Genomic DNA, 14,993 nt, shown 5'->3' on the forward strand with positions numbered 1-14,993 from the left:
GGTGAGGTGCTCAAGGTCCAGACCTGGACATGCTCTCATCACAGTGACCCTGGCAAACTGGAGGCCACCTCTGGGCTGTGATGCCCACTGAATGTCCAGCGTCTGTGGTCTCCTGTATTACCACCTGGCATCCCCAGTCCCACCCCGCTGGGCCCATTTTACAGATGAGGGGATGGAGGCTGAGCGAGCCAGCGACAAGGCAGCTAAGCCCAGACTCAGAGTGCAGCTCTGCCTCCTGTCCTGGGGCAATAGCTAAAGGAACTGGGGTGCTCCTCCAGAGATGGGGGCCCAGGGCGGCTGTGTAGGAAGCTGTTTAAGATTCTGCCATGAGGCGACTGCAGTTCCCTTCTCTGAGATCGGTTGCCTCTATCGCCCCATTTTACAGACGGGAAAAATGAGGCTCAAGAGAAGGGACTTGCCTGCAGCGCCGGTTGAGTCTGCGCGGCGCGGCGGCCACCGGGGGAAGGAGCCCCGGCCGGGAGACCCGCTCGTGCCTGCGCCCGGAGGAGGCAGAGGCCGGAGGCTGAAGCGCGGTGACCTGCGGGGCTGAGGGCGCCCGGGGAGGCGGCGGCCGGAGGCGGGAGCGCCCGGACCCGCGGGGCTGTGGGCGGCGCGGCCCGGGCTTCCAGCCAAGCCGGGCGGGGCCCGGCGGGCGGGGCCGGGCGGGCGGGGCCGGGCGGGCCCCGGGAAGGGCCGCCACCTCCCGCCGCTCAGTGCCCTTCCCGGAGCCGAGTCCTCGTCGTAGCTGGTGAGTGGGGACGGGGCGCCAAGGGGGTGGCGGGAAGGGGGCCCCGGTGAGGAGCGACCCCCGACATCGCCCGCCAGCTGGCGCGGGGTCCGAGGGAAGGCTGCGGCAGGAGGCCACGGGGCAGCACTCTGACCCGGATCGGCCGGAGGGGCGGCCGGGGCGGCAGGGACCCCAGTCCTGGCCTCCGTGCTCGCGTTCCTGCGCTTCGGGATCCTGGAGAGATGAGGGGCGCGGGAGGAGGGCCTTGGGCAACGCGGCCCTCCCGCACCCCGCCCGGGGCCAGACACCCCTGCTTCCCGCCCATCCCCTAGCTGAGCCGGGGAGTCCCGCAGAGGGCGGGAGTGGCAGAGCCAGGCACTTGAAGATCACAAAACGCCAGGGAGCCCTCGTGCTCCGGATCCACTTGAGACACCCCACTTCTACCGGAAGAAACTCAGGCGGAAGAGGGGAAGTCATTTGCTCAAAGCCAGAAGGCCCCCAGAGCCTTAGAACTGCGTCCCTAGGTCCCCGTGTCCAGTGCTCAGGTGTGTAGGTGGACTGTAGCCTGCGCCCCTGGTGGGGGCAGGACCCCCCAGCTGTGAGCTGCCCCTCCTGCAAAAGAGCTGGGAGCTGGGAGCCCTGGTGGCAGGGGTCCTGGTGTTCCCAATGACTGGGTTTGCCTTCTGGTGGGTGGCCAGCCAAAAGGTACAACCAAGCAAAGATAGGGAGAAGGAAGGATTTCTTACTTGCAACAACTAAGGAGAGCGTCTTGCAGCTTTCCCAAAGCAGCATCTCCTCCTACAGCAAAACTGTGTGTGTTAGTCACTCAAGTCATCTCCGACTCTTTGCCACCCTGTGGACTGTAGCCCGCCAGGCTCCTCTGTCCCTGGAATCCTCCAGGCAAGAATAATACTGTAATGAGTAGCCATTCCCTTCTCCAGGAGCTCTTCCTGACCCAGGGATCAAACCCAGGTCTCCTGTATTGCAGGCAGCTAAGCATCCATGCGTATTCATAAAGGGGCTTGAGTGGAGGTGAATTCATAGAATTCATAGAATTGGGACAAAGCTCAGCAATGTCCAAGCTTCTGTTGATTGAAATCACAAGGGATCAGCAAAGGTCAACTTCTTGTTCCTTAGGTTCCAGTCGATCTGTTGGCTGGGAGTGGGGATTGCGAGGGTGGGGATGAAATTCTGCAAAACAGCCAAAAAAAAACAAAACAAAACAAAACAAAAACGTGTTTCAGGCCAACTTTCCCCACGGAAACAACTGAGAGTCTTCACAACTGACTTATTATCTTTGCAGTTGTTACTTCTCTTGCCTGTTTGTTCATTCATTCCCTTAAGATTATTACCGGGATCTGTTCAAGGGCAAAGCACCCCGGCCAGGCTTAGATCATGAAACAGGTCAGTCCTAAAATGGTTTCTCTTGTGTCAAGAGAGCCATGCCTGGTTCTTCCTTGGGGGTTGTTCTGCCCTGTCTGCTCACAGCGGGGGTTCCAGCTATGGACACACTGCTGAGCGCCGGAGCAGCCTGGCAAAGGCCCCAGGGCCTGGCCTGGGCTGGGAGTCTCTCCGCTGGCCTGGTGAAATATGATGGTCCCTGGTACTGGCCACGTGCTCCAGAGTGAATGGCAGGAGGACCAGGGCTCTAGCCTTCCCTGAGGATATGGGGTCGAGGCTGTTCCAAAAGGGTCATGTCCAGGGAGGAGGCTGCGGACGAGAAGCATGGCCCAAGGTGTCTGGCACACCAGGTCACGGGCCCCCGTATCTCTGTGACGTGTGGGGACCCCACACAGGGCAGCAGGAGGCAGGGTCCACTCCTGCCCGGTAGCTCTGGGTTGGGAAAGGTGCTGGGGAGGAAGGGAGGGGAGGCGACCAGCCTCTTCGGAGGGCAGGGAGACAGGTGCTCAGCACCCCCAGAGAGGGGCTCAGTGGGAGTCCTAGGTGCCCAAGGGGGCCTTTGAACAGAGAGGGGCCTGACACGCTCAGCCAGGACCTGGCCCAGGGGCTCAGAGCAGGGCAGCTGGGGCTCAGATGGTTTCGTGGTCCGACGGCAGAGGCCTGCCGCCACCACAGTGCAAGCCCAGAGGCCACTTTCTCTGCCTGCAGAGTGTGTCTGGGTGTGTATGCGTGTACACACACGTGCCTGCCCGCCCGCCCATGACTGAATGGTATCCGGCTGGATCTGGCAGAAACCAGAAGCCACTGACAGTGGGTTGCTGGGGAGAGGAGGGGTGGGGGGCGCTGCCGGGGGGAGCCTACTTTCTGCTGCCTACACTTTCGCTTTTTCCCGGTTTCATTTTTGAATCTGTCATTTGTATTTCCTGTGACTTATTTTTGATTGTGGTGGCAATGTCTGTGTATGCACTCTGCCTTAAAAAATTAGTCATTCTCCATAAAGCAGATTCCCTTTTGTCACCCCCAGCCCCCGCCGCCCCCATCCCACACAGGCCAGGTTTCCAGCTGCAGGCAGAATCTTATAGAACTGTCTGGTCTGTTACATTGGATATTTTCATAATGAAAAAGATGAACAGAGGTTATCATGAGGAGGATTAGTTGTGAGTCATTAAAAAAAAAAGAGGTGGGGGGAGAGTCTTAAAACAAGTCCCTGGGACCATCAGTGGTGGCTTGCAGGAAAGATAAGGCCCGGGAGGGTACAGGCTGGGGGTGGGGAGCAGAGAAACGGCAGAACTCTGCCCGTTTCTGGGCAGCAGTTTCTGTCCCCTTCTGTCTCTGGCCTCAGAGAGCAGAGGGCTCCTCCAGAGGCCCACTGGCTCGACCCTCACTTCACAGACGGGGACACAGAGCCCTGGAGTGAAGCATCACTGGGGCCGGAGACCCCGGGTCTCGGCCCAGGGGGGCCGGGAGGACTCATCCTGAAACTGCTGCCCACGGGCCCAGTCAGGACCTGATGCCTCTTGGGGGCTGGGACGCTGCCCTGAGGCTGGAGGCAGTGAGGCTGTTGGCCCCGAGAGAATCTTCTGGCGTGCAGGCAGAGGGTGGAGTGGCTGAGGTGGGGTGGGAGGAGCTTGAGGGCTTACCCCACAGCCCTGGACCTGGCAGACTTTTGGAGCAGGCCTTGTCAGGCTGGAGGAGGAGGCTGGTGGAGGGGAGGTGACCCAGCCCTCGCTGTGACTGGCCAGTAAGACCCAGAGCTAAGGCCAGCAGGCTCCCAGATCAGGGCCTGGATGGGTGGTGTGGGCTTCAAGGTCACCCAGATCTGGAAACTTCTGTGACGCCCAAGCTTTGGTTTCCTCATCTGGAGAGTGGTGTGCACCATGGAGGCCGAGACTGTGTGGGCTGAGCTGAGAGGTGGCTGGCCCCTCCCCCGTGGCTTCTGTGAAGCTGGGTGGAGCAATGCTGACCCAGTGTGAGCCCAGCCTGGGCCTCCGCCAAGCTCCTCCCCACCCTGCTCACTCCCAGAGGCCAAGAGCCTTCTCCTGACCCCAGCGCCTGAGCGCTCTGCTTTGCCTTTCTAGGTCGTGGTTTCAGTGGCCTCAGGCCTCAAGGGTGAGGCCTTTCAGCATTTTCACCCCGAGTGTTGGGTGACTGGCTGACATTTTCTCAGCCTTGGGTCTGCGCCATGAGGCTGGGTCTTCTCCTGGAGGGACGCATGGCCCCCGACCCTGACCCTTCCATCCCCTCGCTTGCCTGGCCCTCACTTGAGCCTCCCCATGACCCCATGAAGCAGGCAGGGCCGGTGGTACCCACCTGGTGTCAGGGGAAACTGAGGCCCAAAGTGGCGCTTTGGCCTGAGTTCACCAAGAAAGTTGGAGACGGAGCCAAAGTTTGGGCTCTGAGTCACTGTCTGATGGAAGCAAATAAAGGACAGGTGGGTGGCTTTGCCCCTCTGCCTGAGCCCCTTCCTGACCACTGGTGGTCCCTAACCCTAATACTTGGGCCACCTGATGCAAAGAGCTAACTCACTGGAAAAGACCTGAGGCTGGGAAAGATTCAGGGCAGGAGGAGAAGAGGGAGACAGAGGATGAGATGGTTGGATGGCATCACTGACTCAATGGACATGAGTTTGAGCAAACTCCAGGAGTTAGTGAAGGACAGGAAGGCCTGGCGTGCTGCAGGCCATGGGGTCGCAGAGAGTTGGACAGGACTGAGCAACTGAACTACAACCCCATCACAGAGTGGATCCCTCTCAGGCCTGCCTGGGCCAGCTGCCCCGCCTAGCTCTGCCCAGCCCAGCATGACTCAGCCTGGTGGCTCCCCTAATCAGGTTATTCAAGATCCTGGCCATCCCCATGAGGCCTCAGGAAGCTCCCTGTCTGGACTGTCTCCACATGGGCATCTGGGCTACCTGTTTTCTGACCTCGGGGCTGGGCAGACCCATTAATCCCCTTGGTCCAGTGGTGCATAGATAAACAGGCGGGCAGAAGTGGGGTTCAAGCCGTGCTCCGTCACCCCGGCCTTGGGAGAGCCAGCACCCCTTCCCGGGCCTCTGCTTGTTCTGCTCAGCAAGCGGCCAGGGTGATGGGCTCTCCAGCCCCATCAGCTGGCACGCTGGGCACTGGCTGGGAGCCTGGGCACCGGCTGGGAGCTGTGACCGGTGACACCTGCCCACGACACCTTGGGGAGAAGTATGGACACAGGCCACGATGTTCATAAACCTCAAAAACACGCTCGGTGGGAGAAGCCAGACCCCACGGTCCACAAATTGCGTGGTTCCGTCTAGGTGCGATGTCCAGAAAAGGCAAATCTGTAGACACAGGAGGCAGCCTGGTGGTTGCCGAGGGCTGAGGGCAGGAGGACCGGGGAGGGACTGCTCATGGGTGCTGGGGCCTTTGGGGGGTGATGGAGATATTTTGGAGCTTAATATAGACGGTTGCACAACATTGGAAATGTATGAAATTGCCCCCAAACTGTGCACTTTAAAATGGTTTCTTGTGTGTGTATGCCTTTCATTTCAGTGAATCACAAGCAACAGGAAATAAAAACCAAATGGTCAGGAGGCTCTGAGGGGCCTTGGTGGCAGGTGGGGTGTCTGGGGCCAGGGGTGGAGGTTAGGGACTGATGCTGTGATGAATGTAGGGAGAAACAAGTAGGAGGGGATGCAAATTTGTGTCCAAAGCAGGATACTCTTTTTAAAAATGTTTATTTTGGACTAATTTTAGACTTAGGCAAAGTTACAGAGGTAGTACAAAGTTGCCACACACCCTTCACCCAGCTTCCCCTCCCGGACCAGGAAATTCACACCCTGTTGGTAACGCTGCTAACGCCATCCGTTGGCCCAGGACACCATCTGCCCAGGATCCCACCTTCTGCTTAGCTATTACTTGTCTTTAGTCAGTGATGCATCCTTCTGTCTTCTTCCCTTGCCTTCCGTGACCTGGCCCTTTTCAAGAGTGCTAGAGGGCAGGGCAGGTATGTGGTCAAATGTTCCTCCAGCCGGGACCCTGACAGTTTCTCATGACTGGATCAGAGTTTGCATTTGTGGCAAGAAGACCACGTTGAGTGTGTCCACCTCTCTGAACCGGGACACGTGTCTTATACTGGTGGCATTAACCTTGGTCATCTGTAAAAGGGACACTCCTGGGGAGGGGCACTCATTTGGGACAAAGTGGGCATACATTGGAACTGTCCTGGGCAAAGGCTTATACGGTCATCCTGTGGAGGCCTGAGCTCTGGCCTGGCTCAGGGTCTGATCCCCTAGCCTGCCCCTGGGCCTCTAGGCCTCAGTGACCCTGTCTGTGTGAGAGTCAGTGCAGGGTGAAGCCCTCCCACCTGCCCAGCCCACGTCACCGTCCAGGGGAGCCCTCAGGCCCTGAACGCAGCTCGTTATGGTTGCCCAAAGGCTGCCACTTGACTGTGGTTTCAACACATCTGTTAAACAGGCTGAGCGGGGCTGTGCCCGGTGGTGTAGACGAGAAAGCAGCCGAGGTGGCCTGGGCTCCCCTGAAGTGACACCGTGGAGGCTGGGTCCCCGGGCGCCACGTCCCCCGGGACCAGCACTGGGCCAGCGCGCTCCTGGACCGGGCAGAGGTGGGCCTCGTGCTGTAGTGAGATCAGATGCTCACCCCCGCCCCAGGACCAGTTCCATGCCCCCTGGAAACCGGAGGGCTGGGCAGGAGAGGGTGGGGGAGAAACACGGGCTGGTTCACCTCTCAGGAGCCAGCCCCGGGCAGTGTTTATCCTCACGACTCACCTGTGCAGCGATCGTGGTGGGGGGTGGGGTGGGCTCACTGGCCCCCTTCCATAGGTGAGAAAACTGAGGCCCAGGGACGGAGCACTCACTCACTGGATGGCGGAGCCGGAATCTGCCGAATGCCTAGCACCCTCTGACGGTTCCTTTTATTTTTTCGTAATATTTCTTTATTTATTTAGCTGCGCTGGGTCTTAGTCGCAGCACGTGTGATCTTTAGTTGTGGCATGTGGCCGACTGTTTAAAAGTGTGCTCCATATAGACATTTTGGAAAACGATAACAGAGCATCTTAAGTCCTGCTGGCGAGCGTGGGCCTTAGCCTCCCGAGCTACCTGCTTGTGGAGGGACCCTGGGCAAGTGCCCCCGCCCTTGGCACCTTGGGTCCATGCGCAGGTGGTGTAAGATGGTGTGGGCCCCTCTCAGGGTCTGAAAGGACGGTGCTCAGGCTGGGCTCACAGCGGTTCCCAGGAGGTGTTCGCTTTAGGGGGATGATGGCTGCTAACATCTTCACGTGCTTGTTACATTAAAAAAAGTTTTGTTGGCCACACCCTGCAGCAAGCTGAACTCACACCCCTTGCATTGGAAGGCAGAGTCTTAAGCACTGGACTGCCAGGGAGGTCCGTCTTTAAGATGCGTATCCATGTTATCTATTTTTTGCTAAAATCGGGATCATTCTGTCGTCTGTTTTATATTCTGCTTTTTGCGCTGAATGTTAAGGACAGTTGTCATGTTATTAGAGTCCGCCCAGCTGTACTTGCGGGGTTGACCCATCCCTTGCAGTCCCCAGTGCTGGGCACTGAGCTTACTTCTGCTTCTTGGGCGCTTCTGCATCTCCTGGCCAGCAGCTGCCCTGCTGCCCCGTCAGCCTTCCTCCTTCACCCGGTGCCCTGAGGGCTCCCCGCTGCCTGCGGGTGGGCACAGCCTCGTCTCTGCACCTGCCGGCCCGCCTGCCAGGTGCCTCGGGCCCCTCTCCCCTCCCGTGTCCTGGGGCAAAGTGCTGCCTGTCCTTTGTGCACCCTCTTCTCTCTGACCCCAGGTTGGGGCGCCCACTCTGAGGTCTGGGTCCCTTCTCCGCCCACCGTGGTGCCCAGCCCCTACCCAGCAAGTGTGCTGAACCGAGTCCTGCTCCGGGGCTTCTTATCTCCTACACACTCCCCGGGCCTTCCAATTGGAGTCAGGGTGTGTGAGCGGGAGCTTGGTCCCTTCATTTTGTCATGAGGAAACTGAGGCCCAGTCAGGGGTGCTGATAGGTTTAGGGGTCCCATGGCAGTTCCAGGCAGCACTGGCCCCCAGCATCCAGCCGGCTGGACTCTCGGCCGCAGGGTGCCGAGACTCTCAGGCACCCAGAGACTCTCAGGTCTCTGGGTGCCAGGTGGGTCCTCAGTGCAGACCTGGGGGCTGCTGGGCAATGGGGTGTGGCCGACAGGCCGAGTCTGAAGACTGAATCCCCTTGGCTCCTGCCCGGGGGGGGGTTCCAGCCCTGGGGTTGTGGTAGCGGCACTCCTGCCCTGAGCCCTGCCAGCCTTGGGCCTCCACCAGCCTTAAACTCTGTCCCTTCTCACCCACAACAGTAAGGTTTTTGACCTGGGCAGAGCCCCAGAGTGCTGTGCGACCCCAGGCAGGCTGCTTTCCCTCTCTGAACACAGGAAAGGGGAGGCAATTTCAGGGCAGACCTGTGGGCTGATGCTGCAACACCTGTACACAGAGATACCCCCACTGGGCTGGACCCAGGTTGGGATGTTGATGTCCCATCATTTGCCGGAGGTCACTGGGTAGGAAAGATCCCCTGGAGAAGGGAAAGGCTACCCACTCCAGTATTCTGGCCTGGAGCATTTCATGGACTGTATAGTCCATGGGGTTTCAGGGAGAAGTCGGACACTACTGAGTGACTGACTTTTCACGGTGCGTTGGTGGGGAGTGAGTACTTGAGCCAAGCTATCTGATACCAGTTGTCACGTGAACGACAGTGACTGAATGGGAAGTCCTGGAGCTCTGGGTGCAGGTGTGGACTGACAGCCTCGGAGAGCCCGGACCAGCACTCAACCTGGGGAGGAAGGGCTGGGTGGCCTTCTTGGTGGAGGCTACCCAAACTGGCCTTGAATTAGGTGGCAGAGAGGAGGGGTCATTTACCAGGAGACACGGGGTCAAGGGCGAAGGTGAGCGAGCAGAGGGGCTTGGTAGCTGGAGCAGGGGCCGACGTGGAGCCGACAGGGGGCAGGGGCACCCAGGGGGCTCCTGCCCATTGGGGCAGCCTTGTGGGTGGGGGCAGGAGTTTGGGTGGAAGTGTGCTCCCTGGAGCTCTCGGGCTGGGGCGCCCGGGCTGTGGGGTGAACTCAGCACCCCCCAGCCTCGCACATCTTTTCCGCACCTCCTGCCTGTTCCATTGATTGCTTGGTCAATCCACGAGGGATGAGGGGCCGGTAACAGACCCACTGCAGGTCTGCTCACAGTCGGTCCTTAGGAAACACCGAGGAGCCCTCACCCCCCACTCTGGAGCCTCCCCATCTCTCACTCCAGCCCTGTCTTCTCTTTCAGAACTTTCTGAAACAGCAGCTGCAGCCGCAATGGCCCCGCCCTGGGTGCCCGCCGTGGGCTTCACGCTGGTGCCCAGTCTAGGGGGCTTCTTGGGCACCCAGTACATCCGTGGAGAGGGTTTCCGCTGGTACGCCAGCCTGCAGAAGCCCCCGTGGCACCCGCCCCGCTGGATTCTGGCCCCCATCTGGGGCACGCTCTACTCGGCCATGGGGTAGGTGGGAGTGGGCGCTGGCGTGGCGCTGGGCCTGTCCACATGCTGGGTAGGTGGGGCGGGGGAGGCCCAAGCCCGAGGCCCGAGCGTCTCCTCCGGAGGTGAACTCTCTAGGTGCCGGTGGGGAAGTGGGCACCATTTCCCGGCCCTGTTTGGCAAGTGAAGGTGGAGAAAGCTGTGAGGCCTGTCGGTTGCACAACCGAACGCTTTCCTCTGAGGCCTCCTGGAAGGGGTGGCAACCCTGTACTGGCACTCTGGCTGTTTTTACAACTGCAGGGAGAGGCTGGCCCCGTGTGTAAAGTTGACGTGGGCGGGCGAATGCTTCCAAGATCAATAGCAGTGACAGCAGCGGCAGTCACAGTAGCCATTTGCTGGGCATCCGCCTGGGGTCAGGCTTTGCCTTTGTTAAGGTTCACGACCCCTCGTTTGAAAAGAGACCTCCCAAGGACACAGGGCCCTACAGGCCTTCCTGGACAGACCAGGGAGGTGCCCAAGGAAATGCAGCCCTGGGTGAGGGAGTGCGCACTCTGCTGGCTACAGTGGGGTTTGCAGCCGGGAGACTGGTCAGCTTCCCACCGTCCTCCGCAATGTTCCCAACACGCAGGTTCTGTGCCCGCCCAGTGGGACTGCAGGGGGCAGAGAGCAGAGACCAGGAGACTGGTCAGCTTCCCACCGTCCTCCGCAATGTTCCCAACACGCAGGTTCTGTGCCCGCCCAGTGGGACTGTAGGGGGAAGGGAGCAGAGACCGGGCTGATGCCCCAGGCTCCTGAAGGGAGTAAGACGGTCCTCGAGGCCTGCCTCAGTGTCAGCCAGGCTGCACCCTCTTCCAGCCCCTGGCCCTGCCCTGTTGGCCTGCGGTTCTTCTTCCTGCGCCCCACTTTCTCCTCACCGTCCCAGTCCAGAGGCACCACTGTTGCTGCCTTCACTTGCTCCAGCCTCCCCTCCCCATTGAGATTCCGATAGAGCGTCAGTCTGGCATCACCTCTTTATTTGCGGAACCCGGCAAACCTCTCAGAGTAGACAGCTCAGCCTCTGGACTCAGACTAGCTGGATTCAAATGCAGACTCACCTCCCGACAGCCTGCCAAGAGCTCTGAGCACTTCTCCCCTCTGTGCCTCAGTTTCCACACCTGCAAGATGGGGGTGACAGTCCTGCCTGCCTCATGACATAACCATGAGGATGAGTGAGCTAATGCTTGCAGAGAGGTGCCTGCATGTGTAGATGTGGAAGAAGTGAAATGAAAGTCGCTCAGTCGTGTCCGACTCTTTGCGACCTAATGGACTATGCAGTCCATGGAATTCTCTAGGCCAGGATATTAGAGTGGGTAGCCTTTCCCTTCTCCAGGGGAATCTTCCCAACCCAGGAATCAAACCCAGGTCACCCGCATTGCGGGCGGACTCTTTACCAGCTGAGCCACAAGGGAAGCCCAAGAGTACTGGAGTGGGTAGCCTATCCATTCTCCAGCGGATCTTCCCAACCCAGGAATCGAACCGGGGTCCCCTGCACCGCCGGCGCATTCTTTACCAGCTGGGCTGTGAGGGAGGGCAGTAGCTATTGTTATCAGTGGTGGTACCACTGCCCTTGTGGTCCTAGGAGCCCCCCAGGACCAGGGTCTCTTCTGCTTTACCTCCCCAGAGCCCCCCTCAGACCTTGGGGGTACTGTTGACAGTAACTCAGGCTGACTCAGAGTTTCAGCTATGCCCCTGAAAGTGTTCGTCACTCAGTCACGTCTGACTCTTTGCGACCCCATGGACTGTAGATCTCCAGGATCCTCTGTCCATGGGAGTTCTCCAGGCAAGAAATGGCTCAGACGGTAAAGCGTCTGTCTACAATGTGGGAGGCCCGGGTTCGATCCCTGGCTGGGGAAGATCCCCTGGAGAAGGAAATGGCAAGCCACTCCAGTATTCTTGCCCGGAAAATCCCATGGATGGAGGAGTCTGGTAGGTTACTGCAGTCCATGGGGTCGCAAAGAGTCAGACACAACTAAGCTTTCACTTTCTTTCTTTCCCTTCTCCAGGGGATCTTCCCGGCCCAGGGGTTGAACTGGGGTGTCCTGCTTTGCAGGCAGATTCTTTACCGTCTGAGCCACCAGGGAAGCCCGTATATGGGCCTAAACCTTTACGTAATTTTGTGGCCTAACCCTGGCCAACTCATCCTTGTCTTCTAAGGCCCAGCCCCCAATCCCCTGAGGCCCATTCAGCTGCATGCCTTCTACATGCTTCTCTCCTGACAACACTGATGGTGATGATGCAATTATTTATCGAGTACCCGTCCTAAGGGCAGCCAGGTACTGCCCTTAGCACCACCAAGATATTAACTGGAATCTCTGCAGTGACCCCATGAGAGACAAGGGCCCAGAGAGGTTAAGCAAGTTCCTGGAGGTCACACAGCAGTCAGGGGCAGGGCATGCCTGAGTCAGCACTCCGTGGTCTAAGAGGTGAGCGTGGCTTCCTGCCTTGCAGGGAGGCCCCTGGCCCCTTCCCTGTTGGTGCCCTGACCAGTAGCCTCTGTTTCAGGTATGGTTCCTACCTGATCTGGAAAGAGCTGGGGGGCTTCTCAAAGGAGGCAGTGGTTCCCCTGGGCCTCTACGCTGGGCAGCTGGCTCTGAACTGGGCGTGGCCTCCTCTCTTCTTCGGCACTCGACAAATGGGCTGGGTAAGTGTGGCCTTGGTTTGTCTCCCTGGTCCCTGGAGATGGCCCCTCCCTGGGGGGACATGGGGTACCATATCCCAGCCCCCCAGACCCAGGATCTAAAGGTGGGGGGCAGGGGAGGCACATGGCTCCTGGTCCATTCAGAAGCTCTTAGCGGGGAGACTTCACGCTCCCAATGCAGGGGGCCCTGGGTTCGATCCCTGGTCAGGGAACCAATCCTGCATGCTGCAACTAAGCCAAACGCAGCCAAATAAACATAAATATCTTAGGACTTCCCTGGCAGTGCAGTGGTTAGGACGTCACACTTCCAGTGCAGGGGGTTTGAGTTCGATCCCTGGTTGGCGAACTAAGATCTCATGTGCCACAGGGTGTGGCCAAAGAGAACACAGCAGCTCTTAGCAGACCAGTGCCCCTCAGCTGCTTTTCCTCCATGAAGGAAGCCTTGTGGGGTTCTAAAGCTCCGTGGACTTAGGGGCCTTGGGTGCAGGAAAACCCACCTTAGAGCTGATGCTGTGCACCCCTCCACGTGGCAGAGTTGGGCAAGGGTGATGGTTCCCATTTTACAGATGAAGAAACTGAGAACAGGAGCGGGGCTTGGCCAGGTCACAGAGAGGTGGCTGGAGAGTTCCCTCTGCCGCTGTGGTTGGTGGGCAGCTGGGACACACCACCCCGTGGGTCGTGGTGCCTCAGGCCTCCCCATCCTCATCTCTGCAGGCCTTCGTGGATCTCCTGCTGACTGGCGGCATGGCAGCAGCCACAGCCATGGCCTGGCGCCAGGTGAGCCCGCCGGCTGCCTGCCTACTGTACCCGTACCTGGCCTGGCTGGCCTTCGCGGCCATGCTCAACTACCGTATGTGGCAGGACAACCAGGGCCGGAGGAGCGGCCGGCGGCTCTCGGAGTGAGGACGCCTCGCCCTCTGAGGACTGCAGCCGCTGTGGGGCAGGCGCTGCCGGGTGGTGGGGGTCCCTGGGCTCCCACAGCCACCAGGCCGCCTGTCTGCTCTCAGCCCAGGGGGTTACCAGCAATTCCAGAGGTGCTCCTCTGAGCTGAGCCCCCACCCCAGAAACAACATCCTGCACCTTCAGCCCTGCTCGAAGCTCGCTTTTGGAACATGAATTTTATAAACCAAATAAAGTGTTTCAACTTCTTGGCCGTGGCCTGTTTGCTTGGGTGGGACCCCTGGCCGTGGGGAGGGCGAGGGGCTCATCCTCCGGCTGGGTGTGTCCGGGCTGGGTCATCCGTGGGATGCAGACTAACACCTCTCACGACCCTCCCAGGAAAGGAGGCGGCCTGCCCAAGGTGGAGCGGCAGACACGGGCAGAGAATGGGTTCAGCCTTTGCCCCCAGCCTGGGGAGGAGGTCCCGTCCACCCTCTACGCATCCGGGAAGTCCAGCCCAGGCACCTGAAGGGCCCAGGCCCACAGTCGGCCTGGTCCACTGCCTGGCTCTGCTCTGGCCCCAAGCATGCTCCTCCACTGGCCTCAGCCAGAATGGGTGCCAGGCCTAATACCAGGCTCAGCCCCCCAGGGACAAACACCCAGGGAGGGGATGGGTACACAGAGGGCAACCCCTCCCTGGCTCAGCTCACCTAGACGTGGGAGGTGTCATCCTGACCCCAAATCTGGTGACCCATGACCTCTCCTGACACCTGTTTCGAGTGAGGCTGGCAGAGCCTTGGACACAGGGTCCTGCTGGAGCCCCTACCTCCAGGCCAAGTTCTAAGCGGGAGCGAGCAGGAGCGATCACTACCCTGTGAGGCGTCTGATGAACCACCTGGTGTGAGCACTTGACCTGAGGGGCACAGGAAGGCCCCTGGCCAGGGTTTTGGGGCCTCTGCCTTCATGTTTTAACTTCCAAAACCCACTGGGGGCGCCCCTGTGCTGGCTGACAGCACCCACGACCATCCCCTGCTGCCCTGTGGGAGTTAGGGTCTCCCATCATCCCCTCCCCAGGATGCGGGGACAGGCAGGGGGGAACTCCATCCCCAAGACCCCCAGGTTTAAGTGCTGGAGCCAGGATTCAGGGCTCACGTGAGGACCCAGGTTCCCAAGTGTCGGTCACGACAGAGACGGGCCTCAGCTCCATAATGGTCCCTCCAGGGTCTGCTCTGAAAAGGAACTACAGCTGGGACCATAAAGGCGGCTGAACACTGAAGAATCCTGGTGGTGAAGACTCCTGAGAGTCCTTTGGACTGCCAGAAGATCAAACCCGTCAATCCTAAAGGAAATCAGTCATGAATATTCACTGGAAGGACTGATGTTGAAGCTGAAGTTCCCCAATACTTTGGCCACCTGATGCAGAGAGCCAACTTACTAGAAAAGGTTCTGATGCTGGAAAAGATGGAGGGCAGAAGGGGATGACAGATGAGATGGTTAGATAGCATCAGCGACTCAATGGATGTGAATTTGAGCCAACTCTGGGAGATAATGAAGGACAAGGGAGCCTGACGTGCTGGAGTCCATGTTGGACACGACTTAGCAACTACTAGGAAATCAAGCTTTAGGTCAGGACCTGCCACAGCCTCAATATTGATATACTCTCCAATTCATGCTGAAATCCTAACCCTCAGTGAGAGGTTGGTTGGTGGGGCCTTTGGGAGGTGACTAGGTCATGAGGCTGGGGCCCCCATGAATGGGATTAGAGCCCTTTTAAGAGACCCCCAGAAACCTCTCTCATCCATCACATGAGGTCACAGTGAGAAGACAGCTGACCGA

At 59.1% G+C, this 14,993-nt stretch overlaps 1 protein-coding gene across 2 annotated transcripts; it reads left to right on the top strand.

Moving 5' to 3' along the window:
• The first annotated feature begins 712 nt into the window (after positions 1-712).
• On the top strand, positions 713-13,426 carry TSPO (translocator protein). Of its 2 annotated transcripts, XM_027965743.3 has the most exons (4): positions 713-748; positions 9,415-9,625; positions 12,143-12,281; positions 12,993-13,426. In XM_027965743.3, the coding sequence occupies exons 2-4, from the start codon at positions 9,444-9,446 to the stop codon at positions 13,179-13,181; spliced, it is 510 nt and encodes a 169-aa protein (XP_027821544.2). In that variant the 5' UTR covers positions 713-748; positions 9,415-9,443; the 3' UTR covers positions 13,182-13,426.
• The last annotated feature ends 1,567 nt before the right edge of the window (positions 13,427-14,993 follow it).

This window comes from Ovis aries, chromosome 3 (assembly GCF_016772045.2).
Source record: "Ovis aries strain OAR_USU_Benz2616 breed Rambouillet chromosome 3, ARS-UI_Ramb_v3.0, whole genome shotgun sequence".
In the NCBI taxonomy this organism is placed as follows: Eukaryota; Metazoa; Chordata; class Mammalia; order Artiodactyla; family Bovidae; genus Ovis; species Ovis aries.